Source organism: Balaenoptera acutorostrata, chromosome 18, assembly GCF_949987535.1.
Source record: "Balaenoptera acutorostrata chromosome 18, mBalAcu1.1, whole genome shotgun sequence".
Lineage (NCBI taxonomy): Eukaryota > Metazoa > Chordata > Mammalia > Artiodactyla > Balaenopteridae > Balaenoptera > Balaenoptera acutorostrata.
Window position 1 is genome coordinate 667641 of NC_080081.1, and position 15041 is coordinate 682681.

At 63.1% G+C, this 15041-nt stretch overlaps 1 protein-coding gene across 15 annotated transcripts in view; it reads right to left on the reverse strand.

Annotated features, from left to right (window-relative positions):
- Positions 1-460: 460 nt before the first annotated feature.
- MCF2L (MCF.2 cell line derived transforming sequence like) overlaps positions 461-15041 on the reverse strand; it is a 130488-nt gene continuing 115907 nt past the window's right edge. For 11 of the 15 annotated variants that reach the window (XM_057533011.1, XM_057533012.1, XM_057533013.1 and 8 more), the window contains 15 exons: positions 13892-13961; positions 12536-12628; positions 12342-12434; positions 11467-11592; positions 10416-10637; positions 10211-10303; positions 9062-9140; positions 8839-8905; positions 7891-8009; positions 7575-7667; positions 6472-6546; positions 3337-3458; positions 1947-2059; positions 1776-1879; positions 461-1671 (listed from right to left, as the gene is read on the reverse strand). In XM_057533011.1, the coding sequence (XP_057388994.1) occupies positions 1586-1671; positions 1776-1879; positions 1947-2059; positions 3337-3458; positions 6472-6546; positions 7575-7667; positions 7891-8009; positions 8839-8905; positions 9062-9140; positions 10211-10303; positions 10416-10637; positions 11467-11592; positions 12342-12434; positions 12536-12628; positions 13892-13961 (1555 nt within the window). In that variant the 3' untranslated portion in view covers positions 461-1585. Of the gene's footprint in view, positions 1672-1775; positions 1880-1946; positions 2060-2137; positions 2199-3336; positions 3459-6471; positions 6547-7574; positions 7668-7890; positions 8010-8838; positions 8906-9061; positions 9141-10210; positions 10304-10415; positions 10638-11466; positions 11593-12341; positions 12435-12535; positions 12629-13891; positions 13962-15041 lie in introns of those variants that run through there. The other 4 variants (XM_057533018.1, XM_057533024.1, XM_057533016.1 and 1 more) reach the window with 3 other exon arrangements.

The window sequence follows — 15041 nt, forward strand, 5'->3', positions numbered from 1 at the left end:
ACAGCAAGAGGTGCTGATGTTTATTCAAACACCAGCCATACAATAAAGAACTTGGATTTTTAAATTTCACTTACATCAGTAGTGTAAAAAAAAAAAAAAAAAAAGGAACAGTGACTGAAGCATGAGGTTTTAAAGTGCTTTTATGAGGAAGAGATCACAAAAATGGTGGACAATCCCAGGCTGGGATGGCAGGAATGGTGCCTGAACAATCAATATATTCAGTAAATTATGTGAAGCATCATTTTCCAAATAACTTATACACCAGGAGAAAAGCTGCCGGGCTTGTACGCCGTCTACTATACACTCCAGAGAGGTCTGGCCCTGCACAAGGACGGGGAGCCCGTGGGTTGGGCTGCAGGGGCCTGGGGCTCAGGGGGGGCTGTAAAGTGACACATCGCCAGCAGCTTGGAGGCTATAAATACACCCCTCACAGTGGGGACGTATGTACACACATCGACATATATACACACATATAAAAATATCTGTCCCAATCAGACACAGAAAGAAGCGTTTCCAAGGAACAGAATTTGTTTCTGAAACACAACAGTAAAACAGAAGAGTTTTCTTTCCAGTTCTGCCTTGATTTGAATAAGATTAAACTCTGCTCCTGTGCTCAGGACAGTTCCACACAGGACATGCAAGGCGGGGGAGGCGGGGGGCCGGGAGCTCAAGTTTTCCCTGGGCTCCTGTGACAACATCGGTTCAGATGACACCTGCAAAAACTGCATCTTTACATAGTCTTTAAAAACAATAAAAATATCCTAATTCACTGAAGTGTGTTAAAAAATCAAGTCCCCCATTTGTTTTTCTGTAGAAAAGAAGGTTAATATTTTAAATTATAGTTTACATTTTCCTTTGAAAATTAACCTACACAGGCGAAGGAATTTCCTTGGTTTCTAACTGCCTGTGTTTGTAGAAACGCTGCCTGATTCTACCGAGGGACGTCCTTCCACTCACCTGTGACCAGGTGGGCCACCAGTTTCCACGACAGTGTGTCCCCCAAATCATTCAGCGCCATGTAAACCCCAATAACAAAAAAGTTTTATATCAAATACAGTATCAAACTGTCATTTCACGTAAACACAGTGATTCTTGGTAAAGATCAGAGGCCAAAGTATCACCAAAAAGATGGCCGTAGAATTAATCCTTGCTTTAAAAAAAAAATGTGTAGAAGACAAACTAGCCTCCTGCCCCCGCCCCAAGCCGCTGGGTCAGTGAATCGGTCACTTCTTTTGGAAGCAGCGCCACAGAACGCGTGTTCCTGCAGAAAGCACCGGACCAGAAACGTCGGAAACGAAAGGGGAGCGGCTGCGGCCGAGGCCGAAGGGGAGTCCGGGAGCCCTTCTGCACCGGAGGTCTGTCGTCTGCAGCCCCGTCCGTCCGACTCCCCGACGGAGCCGCGGTGCCGCGCTCTTCCTGCGCCGTGGGGCGCGGTCCTGGCGCCGAGGCCGCAGGGCGGACTCTTCCCGAACCTTCGTCTGGGGCCGCGGCGGCGCCGGCGTTCCGCGGGCGCCGGCCCCTCCCCACGCCGCGCCGGCCCGAGCAGAGGCCAGCTCCCAGGGCCGCAGGCGGGGTGGCCGCGGCGCTACCCCTGCAGGTCCGCGAAGGCGGCCGCGCAGCTCTCGCTGCAGCTGGACGACGCGCTCAGCAAGGCGGACCCCGCGCTGGACTCTGCGGACAAGCAGGCGAGCGGCTGCCGCGCGTCCTGGCCCCGCCCCGGCCCCGCCCCCGGCCCCGCCTCCGCCGCGGTGCCTGCGCTGCTCAGGGGGCCGTACCTGGGCTGCTCAGACACCCGGGGGCGCCGCGCTGGCCGAGGAGCGAGGACAGGTTGCGGGCTGGCAGCCAGCCCTCGCCGCCGGAGCTCAGGTTCCGCACGAACCTGCAAGGGGCGCGGTCAGGGTGCGGCAGCGCGCGCGGGCTCCGCGGGGGCGCGCGGGCGGTCTTACCAGAGGCCCTCGTCGCCCTCCTGCACCAGCTCCACCTCGTCCCCGCTCCTCAGGACCAGCGCGTCGGGGCCCCCCTTCTCGTCCAGCCCCGTGACGGTGTACTTCCCGGGCACCTGGGGAGGGGACGGCAGGGCGCATGGCACACACGGCACGCATCTGCCGGTGCCCAGCGTCCAGCGTCCCGGGAAGGACGAGAGCCTTGCCATTCGCAGCGCTTCCGGTGGGGCTATGGCCTTACATTGGGAAGGTCTCCTAGTCCAGGGAGACGCGGGGTCTCACGTGGCGGCCACTAAAGCTGAGCAGCCTGTGCAGTGCCCTTGGCTGCGCCCCAGTGCTCCCACCACACCCAGCTCCTGCGGCCCCAGGGCCTTTGCACCTGCTGTTGCCTCTTCCTGGGCTGCGCCTCTGCCCTCACCGCGCATGCTCTGCCTTTTCCTAGCCTTATCACCCCAGGAGAGGGGGGATTCTTGCCCGCCTTGCCCCGTTTGCCCTCAGTGCCTGACACAGCAGGTGCTCGGCACACCTGTGGACGGAGCTGCTGCGTCATGCGGACTCTGAGAAGGGGAGGCCGTTCTGCTGGACTGTGGGGCTCCAGCCTCACGAGCAGTGAGACACACGACTGGGAGCCCCTGAACTGTGCAGGGGTCACGCGCCACCAGGCTTGGGAGCAGGGAGAGCCAGGCCAGTGTCCGTTATCCTCACGGGAGCAGCTGCACCCTCTCTGGACACCCTGTCGGGGCCCCGACTGGCCCTGAGCAGCACCTCACACCCTCCTGCTACACCGAGAGTGGAATGCAAACCCACGAGGCCTGCCCGGCCTCCCTGCCCGCCAGCCTAGGTTTCCCCTGCTGGTCCCCCAACGCCCTGGCCGGCTCTTCTCACCTTCACGCCTCCTCGGGAAAGGCTGCCCTGGCCGCCCGAGACTCTCCCTCCGCTCTCCTCCATTTACCTGTGTCTACCCCTCCAACTCTGGGGTGCTTTGCTTGCTGCAATAAACCAGGTGTGGACCAGGCCAGCACTGAGCAGGCAGCAAATAACTGTTGCTACCGTCCTGACTGATGACTTAATATGTAAATAGTTTCCTCTGCTGCTCGTGCTAAAACAGGACTTTGTTTAGAAAGCAAATCCGTAGCGTACAGTGAGATTCTCTGAAACAGATGGCGGTACACACGCAGCTTTAAGAAAGCTCCCCTGAGGGGCAGGTCAGAGGTGTGCACTGTCCCCCGTGAGGTGGTCTGGTGAGAACTACAGGAGGGCGGGCACACAGCCGTGGGGCCCTGCACCTGAAGGTCCCTCCCTAAGCCCTAGGAGGCACGGCCCCGAGCTGCACCGCTGGCACTCTGCCCCCCGGGACCAGCAGTGCAGCTGACAAGGCGGGAGCCAAGGTTACCAGCTTCCTGAGGCCCACTCTGCCTTCCTCCTCTGCGTCCGAGGAGTTGATGGGCTCCTCGGCGCTGGACCAGCCGTCGTTGTCCTCAGGAGCCTCTGACGGGTGAGACGTTTTGCTCCAACCTAGAGAGGACCAGGCCCCGGTGAGGACCCCCTCAAGGTCGAGGGCGGCCTATGGACGTCCCCGCCACCCACACGTGTCGGCTGGGGGAGCCTGCCCTTCCCAGCGGCGCGTAAAGGCAGGCCGGACACCCGCAGGTTTCCGCTTCAACCGTGCAAGCCGCCCAGGGGGCCTGGGCCACAGCACCTGCTTCCACGGCCGGAAACGAACCCCAGCTTCCACCGGACAGCTGGTGACCCCGCCCATCCGTGTCGAGGCGAACGATGAGGGAAAGGCGTTTGTAATCAACACCTGCAACGCTCAACACCCATCGGCCGGCCGGCCGGCCTCACGGTGCTGGGTGCTGAGGGCGCCCAGGCCAGGGGCGTGCCGCCCTGTGCTAATCCCCTGTCTGAGCTTCCTCGGGTCACGGGCGGGGAAGAAGCTTCTTCTGGGCTCTATAAACTACGTAAACATTCCTTCTACTGCCCTGTGTCCCCAAAGAGTAGCCGCTGCATTTCCCATTGGGGGAGAGCGCAAGTACGTCGTGCAGAAATACAACAAGTGCCAGGAACGAAGCGAGAGGCCGAAGCCACACGCCTGTGGTTCTGGATGCCAGCCGCCGCTCCGTGTTAAGTGGCGTTTCGACAAGAGGGGAGCGGATCCAGAACCAGTTCCCAGTTCCATCTGGTGTGGCCAGGAGCACACCTTCTCCTGGGAGAGAGGGAGCAAGGGAACCACGTGGACAAGGGCAGAATGCATGCCTGCACGTCCCCCCACCCCTTGCAGTCAGGGTGCAGACAGAGGGGCAACTGTCCCAAGGCCGACACTTTGAAGGCTGGCAGTGACAAGCTTGTGTTAAAGCGGTGTCAGGGAGCTGCCTCTGTCTTCACAGAAAAGGGAGCTGGGATCCAGAGACCCCCCCGCAGCCCACAGAGCACTGAGTCCCTGCTCCAGGCCAGGCCAGGCCCGGCGCCGAGACCCTCTGGCCCTGCCTCTCTAGCCGGGCAGGGGTGGCGAGCACGACCCACGGCCCCCGGCGGCTGGCGTCCATGTGGGAAGCAGAAGCGGGGACCGCGGGTTGCCAGCCACTAACCACCCTCGCCGCCGGCTTCGGCACGTCCGCAGCCGCCCAGGGCGGGAAGCTCAGACGGACGCCGGGTGGGGGTCACCAGGGGCCCCGGCGCCGGGCAGCTGGCCGCAAATGTCCACCCCTCCAGCCCAGTGCCCATAGACACAGGGCTCCCAGCCGAACGGAAGCATGTGTCCGAAGGGGGACAGCGAGGGCAGAAAGACGACGCGGCTCCCTGGGCAGAGGGGCAGCCCCTGGAGACGGAGGCGTGGAAACCCCCGCTTGAGAGCTGCGTGGACGGACGGCTCTGCCTTTTGGTCACACCCGGCCGCCCGGGGCCTCTGAGTGACCCTCTGTTAACAGGTGGGATGGTCCCTGTGTCAACACAGTGACACGGGAATAAGCATGAAGTGCTGAGCCCCGCGGCCCACTCTCAATCCATGTAGGATGCTGGGGGCTTTGAGGAGGACATCAGGCCGAGGCAACTGTGAATATGGCCACCTCGTCCCAGTAGAAGAGTCGCTGACATTGATACTGAAAAAACAAGGGGCTGATGGAACTCCAGGAAGCAAGCACTTGGCATTTTCAAGAGTGCCAGCCAGGAAGGCCTGCGGCTCACTGTCACCTGCTGTGGACTGAAGTGATTCCCATGGATGGGGGAAGGAGGGGGAAGGAGGGGCAAGGAAGGGCAAGGAAGGAGAAGGAGGGGAGAGGAGCCAGAGGGGGAAGGGGAGGGGGAGGAGGAGGGGAGGGGGGAGGGGAGGGGGAGGGAGGAGGGGGAGGGGGAGGAGGGAGAGGGAAAAGGAGGAGGGAGAGGGAGTGGAAGGGGTGGGAAAGGAGGGGAAGGCAGAGGAGGAGAGGGGAGAGGAGGAGGATGGGGAGGGAGCAGACGGGGAGGGGAAGGAGGGGGAGGAGGGGGAGGTGAAGCAGGGGGAGGGAGAGGAAGGGGGGAGGGAGAGGGAGGAGGAGGGGGGCTGGCAGCTGGGCCCGGCCTCAAGGCTCTAACACTCATCTACCAGGACGTGAGGTCACCTCACCTGTCTCACAGGTGAACAGAGGCGCTGGCAGAGGTGACCCACTGGGTTCAAAGGCAGTAGACGCAGCGTCTGAGCCGCGTGCAGCTTCCCACACAAGGAGAGTCAGCAAAGCAGGGAGATGCCTTGGGCACCCCTGGGCCTTAAGCAGGAACACAAATGGCCAAGACCAGCCCCTCCCCAGAGACCATGGCGGGGAGGTGACTCTACTCCCAAGGGCCTGGGGCTCCGTCTGCAGGGCTGGGTGCAGGCTGGGGTAGGGGTGGGTCTCTGGGCTCTCCTGCCCAGGGAAGCGAGAGGGAGCAGGCTGGGTCCCTGCAGCGCGGACTGTGGACTGAGGCCCGAGGGGGGTCTGTGTGGGGATCTGGCTCGGCCGCACCCCTGGGGCACCATCACATGGTCTGGGAAGCGCGGGATAGCTCAGAGTGAAATCCTGTCTGCGAGCCTTAGACCCTCAACCTGGGCCAGGCGGAGGCGGGGGGCTTTGGGTTTCCCTGGGGGGATTTGCCCTCAGAATATGAGGGCAAGAGAGACGAAGGCCCGAGTTCCAATACGGAACCTCACCCCATCTGCCGTCCCCAGAAGCGTGGGACAAACGGTGAGGAAGGATGGGCCTGGGACGCAGAGCCCCGCAGCCGCTGAGTAAGAGCGCCCAGCCCAGCCCGGGCACCAGCCGGGTGTCAGCAGCTGCTACCTGGTGGCCAGTGGGCAGCTCTGCGCATGCTGGGCACACCTGGCCTGAGACCTTGGACCGAGAAGCGTGACGTCACCTCGGTACCTGTCGCCGGAGCGTCAGGCTTTGAACAGAACAGTGACCGTGCTCCTGGCCGGGAGGGACCGACTTCACTGGGCAGCTCAGAGGGCGAGACAGGGTCCCTAACCGGATGGGGAAATGGTTCCAGGCTAGTGCAGAAGGCTGAGCCACTCTACCTCGTAAACCAAAAGGCGTTGGGTCGCTCTTTACTTGGTGTCGCTTAGCTTTTTTGTCGGGACTGGTAGGAGAGGCTGCAAAAGGAGGAAGAGCAGAGACAGAACCGGAGAGACAGAGGAGCCGTGAGCCGGGCGCGCCGGGGGCAGCAGGACCGCCGAGCTCATGCTGGGCTGAGACACACACGCGGCCACAGGCTGCTTTCCAGCGACTCAGAAAGCAGCTTCTTGGGAACACAGCTCAGCTGGCGGAGGGATCCAGAGGTCGGGGTGGGGGGTGCCCAGGAGAGCGGGAGGATGAGACCGGCGGGCGATGGCCCCGCGTCGGCATCGTGGTTTTAGGTAAGCGGCCCCTTGGTTTGTTTTCTGAGCTCCACATAAAGCATGCCCAGTACGCATTCTCGCCAAACCCAGCAAGGTATAAGGACCAGGATTTGTCCATCTTTTTGTTTGTTTGTTTGAGGTCAACTTAAAAGTGTTTTATAAATTGGGAAAGAAAGAAAAAAAACCTCCAATTTTTTGGACCAATGAAAAGACCTCTAGACAAGACGGGCTTTCAGTCTCGGGCAGGAAGTCCTCTAACGACCCGCCTGGAACCTCAGGGCTGGCCTCCTGTGCTGTCTGGGTGTATTTCCCCCATATATTCACTGCCCAGGAGCCCAGGCAAGCTTTTAGAGATCTCCATCGGGTGTTCTGAACCCGCCTGCGCACTAGAAACGCCCAGAGGGAAGTGGAGGCCTCGCACTGTGGCAGGGGGAGCAATGCCCTCGGGGACCCCACTGGAAAAGGTGGGAAAGGGAGGAGCTGGACCAGAAAAGCAAAGGACAGGTCCAGCTCCTGGCAGGCGCGCCTCTGTCAGAAGAGCGCACCTCCACCTCTGCAAAGAAAAGGCCCCGCAAGCAGAGCCCTGGCTGCACGAATGAGACACACCAGCATCAGGGAAAGAGAGCGACTCAGTGGCAGACGCGTCCCTGGTGGCCCACGCAAGAGGCAGATGCCCCTCCCGAGACCGTCCACACGGATGAGCGCGGCACGGATGGACGACAGACAGCCACCGGCGCGACCCGCCCAGAAGCCCGCCAGCCGGCCGGGGCCGGCGCCTTTACCTTTCTGACCTTTGAGGGCAGCAAAGCTCTGCAGGGTGAAGCGCTTTTTGGAAAGCGCAGAGCTTTCTGAGGTAGAGCTAGTGACCGCGTCATCTGCGGGGAAGAGAGGGCAGTGCAGAGGGCGCCGGGCGGCCCCAGAGGGCAGGCGGTCACGCCCGGGCCCCCTGCCAAGGCCCCTGTGCCCTGCGCAGGCGGCCGGGCCCTGCGCTCTCCGTGAACCTTCCCTGTGCCCACCGGGGGCTGTGAGGCCCTGACACACCCGCCGCGGACCCCTGATGCAGCTCCCGGCACTTCCGGGCTCGGCCCCAACACTCACCTCTGCCCTTCTCGGGGGGCCTCGGCAGTAGCGCGGGGCCCACGTATCCCTCCAGGTTCAGCGGGTCCGTTTTTCTTTCTTCCAACTTTCTGACGTTTTTTGTGTTCCCTTTAGAGGGACTAATGATATCAGACACATGGAAAAAGAAAGAGAACATTGGATGGTTAGCGTTCAGAGGTCTGCGAGGAGGAGGGTGGGGACTTCCTGGAGCTTCTACCCAGGCCTTCGGGCTGCGCGTCTCCCGCCGCAGGGCCACGGCCATGGCCACTCATGTCCAGGCTCCGGGCGGAGCCAGGTGAGAACAAAACCCACCTCCCTGACTATTAAGTAGGAGGCGGTTTTGTTGTTGCTTTCTTTCCCCTGGGGGGGCCCTTTCTCCTTTAAAGCTATTGTTCTGTGGTTTATTTAGACCATAAATCATTATTAAAGCATCATTATTATTATTTCAACCATGAATAATTAGACGTGGCTTACATAAGAAATAGTAAACAAGTGAATGAATAAAACAACAAAGGAAAAATAAGGGCAGAAAAGGTACGACGAGGCCAGTGTGAAACGTGACCCTGCGTCTGTCTGGAGCCATGGGCCTCAGCTCAGCTCGGAGCCTCTGCGCCCCGGGGTCCCCGCCCACCTGGGGCGCTACCATCACTGAAATGCTGGCGCTGGGCTGCTCTCTGGAACAGCCGCCCACCGCGCACTGATCGTGACGGGAAATACCGCCCGGATGGAAAACGGTCAGAGATGCTGTGGACGGGCCTCTGGCTGGGGCTGGGGCTGGAGGCACAGGCCTTGACGCTGGCCTGCTGGGACTGACCCAGCAGCACGTGACCCCAGGGGTGCCCTCCAGATCGACCCCGATGACCAGGAGGCTCGGTGACAGGGCCGCGGAGACCCGGCGGCACGGGCTGGCTCCCACTGGCGACCCCCCCACGCGTGGCCGGGCCTCACCTGGTGCTGGCGGGCGCGGGCAGGGGCAGGCTGTGGGACTGCTCCAGGGCTCGGTGCTGGCTGGCCTCTGCGGGGACAAGAGCCAGCGTGGCTCAGGAACGCGAATCCAGCACCTTCCCCTCCAGGTGCTACACGCGGTGCCTCAGATGGCTAAGGGTCCCGAGGATGCTTTGCGGGAAAGTAAACGGGCCCCCGGGGGCCAGCCCAGGGCACGTGCCCTCACCTCTGCACGCCTGCAGCTGGCTCGTCAGCACCTTCCGGATCTCGCTCACCCAGGCGGCCTTGACTTCAGGAGTTGGTGCCTGTGCCCCCAGAGCACACCAGAGGCTCAGTGCGCGTGTTCCCGAGGGACGCGCGTCAGTGTCTCACTCTGCAGGCGCCCGGGACCCTCAGAATCGGGGCTGACGCCACCACACTCGGGATGCGGGATGGCAGCCCCTCGGGCGAGGGTGTGACGGGCAGGCCCCGCGGGCGCCGGTGCACGGACCCCAGGCCAGCACCCTGCACGGTCTCTGACTCTGACTCAGTGGGAGCCCCTGCAACGTGGCCTGCCCCGACAGTGTGTTTCTCTGGGAAGAGGCCCTGATGTCTCCCTAGGTGACAAGGATGACGGGGGTCTGACGTCCCGCAAGTGGACCAGGAGCTGGACCAGCGTGGCCGGGCTGCTGCCCACCTCCACTCCGCCCGGGGCCCGAGGGCAGTGCAGGCGCGCGGCTGGGCCCTGAGGACCCTGGGCTTGTGCAAAGCCGGGGCGCCGGCCGAGTCCTGGCCGTTCCCGCTGTAGCTCCGTGGGGCCCTCGGCTGGCCGGGCTGGCCTGGGTGCCGTGAGCTGTGAGGAGCGCAGGTCACCGGGGCCTCCACGCTGGTGGTGCGGCATTCCCCCAGGGTCCCCGGGCCCAGACCACCAAGGGCGTCAGGACTGTCAAGGGCAACTGGCGAGGCACCTCCCAGCGCTGCCTCGCCCTCTCGGGCTGGGGTCTCTCCCGGGCTCATGGGCGAACTTACACTCCACCACCTCCCGCCACCACCGGCGAGCGAGGAGGACTCGCTTCCCGCAGGACCCCGGTCGTGTGCGGCAGCGTGGACGCCTGGCCCAGGCGGGCCGGGCCCCCGTGCCATCCCGGGACCAGGAGCCCATTTCCTGGCAGGGCACCTGGAGCCCCCGTGCCCTGCAGTGTCCCTGTACCTTGTCCCGGGCTCGGCTTAGTTACTGACGGCCCAGGGCAGCCCCACACGAATGGCGGGGCCCTGGCCTCCGGGGAATAGAGCTTTCCGAAAATTCCAGACACCAGCGCTCAGCAGAAGACGCTCACTGGCAGTCCTTACGGAGCCGGGCAGACCCCGAGGCCTGGCCCGAGAGCGAGGGGCCTACCTGTACGATGTACACCTCCTCTCTGGCGTTGTACCAGATCTCGAATTTCTTCGCGTCCCCTTTCACGTTCTCCGTTATGCCGACGGCCGTCATCTGTGAGGGCGGGGCGGGCGGTGGGCGTCCGGGAGAGGGCACCCCCCGCTCCAGGAGGCGGGCGTCACGGCCCAGCGGGGGCCCAGGGTCTCCTCGGGGCGGCATCACTCACGTTCAGGGACTGCTTGAAGCTGTAGGAGGGGGCCTTCTCGTAGCCCTCGCCGTTCTCCTCCCGCTTCTTACAGAAGAGCACGGCCTTCTCGTGCAGGAACAGGTGGCGCTGCATGGGCTTGAACCTGGCCAGGTCCTTCACCTTGGCGTGGCCCTTCTTGTGGTCCGTCCAGACGCTGAAGGAGCCCTGCATCAGCAGCTTCCCCAAGTCGCTCAGGTTCCCCTGAAGGCGGCGGCGTGGGGAGCAGTTAGCGCCCAGAGCGGGTGCGGCCGAGGAGCCCGTCTGGGAGGCCGGGCTGCACCCCGCGGGGTCCAACGGCTCGACACCCGGGAGAGGCAAGTCTGCGGCGTGCTGGAAAGGTCGGGGGTCGCAGCGGGTCTGCGGGGATGAACGGGGGAGCCCAGGGGTGTCTAGGGCAGTGGGCTGCTCTGTGTGACGCTACCGTGGGGGACACAGGTCATCCGTTTGTCCAAAGCCCCAGAGTGACCCTGCCGTGGGCCGTGGGTGACACGTCAGTGGAGGCCGTCGGCTGTGACAAACGCCCGACTCCACGGGGCGGGCCGGACGGGGGTGGCTGGGTGTGCCCGTGTGGGGCGGGGCTGGGTGGGAAACCCCTGCGCGTTCCCCTCAGTTTTGCTGTGAACCCACAACTGCTCCAGAAAGAAAGTCTAAACAGAGGCGAGTGTTGAGTGGATTTACAGACACGACAGGGACCATGCGCAGCCTGACGCGGGTGCAGAGGAGCAGGAGGCGGGGGCCTCACGGTCGCGCCCACACGCCGCGTCACCGAGAACAAAACAGGTTCAGGGAAAGATCAGGAGTGAAGAGTTCTCGGAGCCGCCTCTGCACTGAGGTGCACCCACCGGGTGAAGCGCCCTGGGCTCCGCAAGGCTGATGAGCCGCGTGCAGGGCGGCCGCGGCCCAGCCAGGGCCGGGTTTGGCGGTGGCGTTCTGGGTGGTGCGCGTGTAGGGCCCACCCTGGCAATGGGGTGGCCTTAGGCCCCGCCCCCGGCTCGTGGGCTCCCCCTGCAGGACAGGGTCGGGGCCTCACCTCATAGCCCGTGATGGCGATCAGGTGCATGGAGTCGTTCACGGCCTTGAGGATGCCCAGGATGGAGCTCAGGGCCTCCTGCAGGTCCTCTGCGCCCTCGCAGCTCTTGCTGTATTTCAGCATCTCCTGGGGGAGGTTCCACGCCCGTCTGGACACTGAGCCCCGCCACTCCACCGAGAGCGGCTGGGAGGCCCGTACTCTGCCCCACAGGGGAAGGCCCTGGGCAGCCCCGGGCACCGACCTTCGGGACACGTGTGAGGCTCCCTGTGCAGTCGTCACCGGTGGGGACAACACCCCACACGCACTCAGACACTCACGCCCCGCCCCCGTCGGGGGGCCTGCCCGAGCCGCTGGCCCCAGAGCACCCCAGGAAGCCACCTTCCCAGCCACTGCGGGCCCACGCCCCAGCCCTCGCAGCCACAGGTCGGGGCTGTCCCTGAGCTGGGCAAGGGCAGACCCCTCGCAGCGCCTGGCCTGGGCGAGCACCCAGCCCCTCCCCCGCTGCAGCTCCTTCTCCCCGCCTCTAAGCCATTCCTCCTTCCGTCCAGATCTGACCCCCGAACGAACACCCATTCTCAGGCCTTGGGGACCTGCTCTGCTGGGCCCCCAGAACAGCAGGACACAGGCAGCCTCGCATGTGCCCTGTGGGGCAGGGTCTGCGCGCCTGTGGCCCTCTGTGTCCCTGACCCCCGACAACAGGCAGCGCACAACAGGCCCTCCACAAAGGCGTGTGAAGAGCCAGGGCCTCGCAGAGACGGGAAGAAGGTGCCCAGAGACCACGGGGCTCAGGGACGGGCCGGGGCGGCCGCCACTAAGTGGTGTGCGGCTGGGGGGGGCAGGCGGGGAGGGGGCTCCGGGGGACGCCGGCCTCTCACCTTGAGCAGCAGCTGGTACTTGGTGATCCTCTGGACCGGCTTCAGCAGGTAGGAGTCGAGGCTCAGCTTGTGGTCCAGCTTCTTCTGGCATTCCTGCAACCGGCAGAGCCTCCGCTTTAGACGCTGCCGCTCCTCCTTGCCTGAGGCTCACCCAGTAAAGGAACGTCCCCGCTCAGGAGAGCCAGGAGACACACCTGGAAAAACGGGCAGTCGGAGCACTGTCTCCAGAGGCTTTCGGAGCGCGGCTTGTTCTGGCAGTACTTCTCGTAGATCTGGAGCTCCTCCACCTGCGCCGGGACAGGGGCCAAGTCACGGGGCGCCCCCGCGCTCACGGGGCTCTCGGCGCCCGGAGGTGGGCTGACCCCGCCGCTGAGCCACACCCCTCTGCGCAAGGACGCAGGGCGCCTGCGGGACCAGCCCGACCTCTCCCCGAAGCCGGTCGCCCCTCCATCCCAGACGCCACGGCTGTCATTGGCGGGCAGCCAGGTAACAGCCCCCCGGAAGTTCAGTTCTCAGGGCTGCCCCAGTCCCAGTACTTCTTTTATAAAAGATTAGGTCCATACGGCTGGCTCTGGCCTCACAGAAAACAGACTGAAAAGAAACGCAGGACCGGCACAGACTCTGAAAGAAAGACGCGCCAGGGCTCAGCTACGCGGCGCTGCTCACACGTGCGTGTGCATCGGGACGGCCAGCGGCTGGATACAACAGCGACTGCCGCCTCCGCCCCAGTTCCGGGTTCCGCAGGTCAGGGCGGCCGGAGAGCCTGCACCGCTCACGGGTCCCCAGGAGGTGCTGACGCTGGCGACAAGCCCCGAGCCCCGGCGCGACGCTCCCCCACCCCGACTCCCAGAGAGCACAGGGAGGCGTTCCCCAGGGCCAGGCCCCTTCTCTCCTCCCGCTGCCCCTCGATGCCAGTTCCTGACAAGGAGCCTCGGCCTCTGGCTTATGTTGTGAAGGCGACCTTTTCACTGCTGGGAGGAAGGAAGTGCGCCCCCTGCTGCTGAGTCAGCAGTTCACCGGGACCCACACAGCAGGGTGGGGGGAGACAGCATCCCGCATCCCACATCCTGCATCCCGCATCCCGCATCCGCATCCCCTCCCGCTCCCAGAGCCTCGCCACAAACCCCCACGCTAGCGATCGTCGCGCCGGAAGGAGAGCGCGTCTACAGCTTCAGAGCACGAGCGACCGTCCAGGGTCAGCTGGTGAGTGAGGGAGTCCTGATCGGCAAGACCAGCACGGAACTAACCCCAGCAAGAAGGGGCATCAGCTACCTCTACGCTTGCAATCAAAACTTAGACGCTGTATAATTTTGGCATCTCTCAAAGCTGATGTTTTATAGTTTCTCTTTTTTTTGGACTAGTATTGGGCTTTAGACAAAACTGTATTCTTCTGGCCCTACCAAAAAGCATCTCAGCCAAACTGGAAACATTTGTACTTGTGATTTCGGTTGGTTAGACGGGGACTGTGACAGAATTTCAAGCCATTATGACTGCAAGGAGTACCTTTAAGAATTAAGGCATGGCCAAGTATACACCTGAGAAACACATACCCTTTCCAGAAAGCACCTTCCAACCAGCTCTGGGCAGTCTATGTAGTTCTCCAGCTCCCTCAGGAATATTCTAGACAAAGAAAGTTTGCAGTAGGTGAACAACGTAAACAACAACCAGCGTAAGATGGCATCTGTCACAAATCGTCAGACGTTATTTTCTGGACGACACTTATGCTGACTCTGGACAGTCCCGGAGACTGTGAGCAGGGACGCACCACCCGATTTCGGGACCTGAAGCCCACGCCTGTCCCTCCTGGGGTCCCGACTGCACCAGACTCTCAGGTTCGTGCAGCCGTGGCCCCGTGGGGATGCTTTGTTCCTGGTGTTGCGTTCACGCAGAAGTTGGGAGATGCTCCACCAGCGCAAACGTGGATGAAGAGCCCACAGCAGCAGACGGGAGCATCTCGAGGCCCTCACAGCCCGTGTGCTCAGTGGGTTTTCTGCAGACGTCAGGGATCCTGGCTCTGCCCCCGGGACCCTCCTCCACGAAGCGCTGCCCCCGAGCCTGCGGGCTGAGTTTTCCTCTACGTTCCTGGCTCGCACCTGTCCACTGGGTGAATCCCTCCAGGGCCCCGGCACCGAGGATGCCGAGGGACCGGGGGCACCAGGCCACCTGCTCACGCTAACCCCCAAGGGAAGGCTCCGGCTGCGGCTCAGGTGAGACCTGCCACCTCCTTTATAAGCGGCAGGTGACAGAGGCTGAGGACAGAGGGCAAAAGCGAGTGGCCAGACAGAAGCCCCAGTGTCTCCTGGCGTGCAGGGGAGGGGAGGGCCAGGCAGCACTGGAGGGGCGCGTGCACAGCGGCCTTTCCTCAGGACCACAGGCTCCTGCTGCCCGTCTGCCTCCCGTCTGCCCACCGCTGTCTTTCCCGAGAGCCCCCGAGATTGCTGAGGGCTAGCGGGCCCAGATGGACCACGCACGCTTTCCCCACAGCCACAGAGAGGCCACGGCTGCTCCCACGAGGGGAGGATGGGCAGGAAGGAACTTGTGGTGTTGCCGTCCTTTCTAGACGGGCTGGGCAAGGGGCCTCGCCAAGGGGTGTGGCTTCGGTGCCACCCAAAAGGGCCGAGTGCGCACACCTGGGGGGCCAGCTCCCGCTTCCTCCCTCTGTGGGCGGCCCCTTGTAACTCACCGCCGCCCTGGGCACGC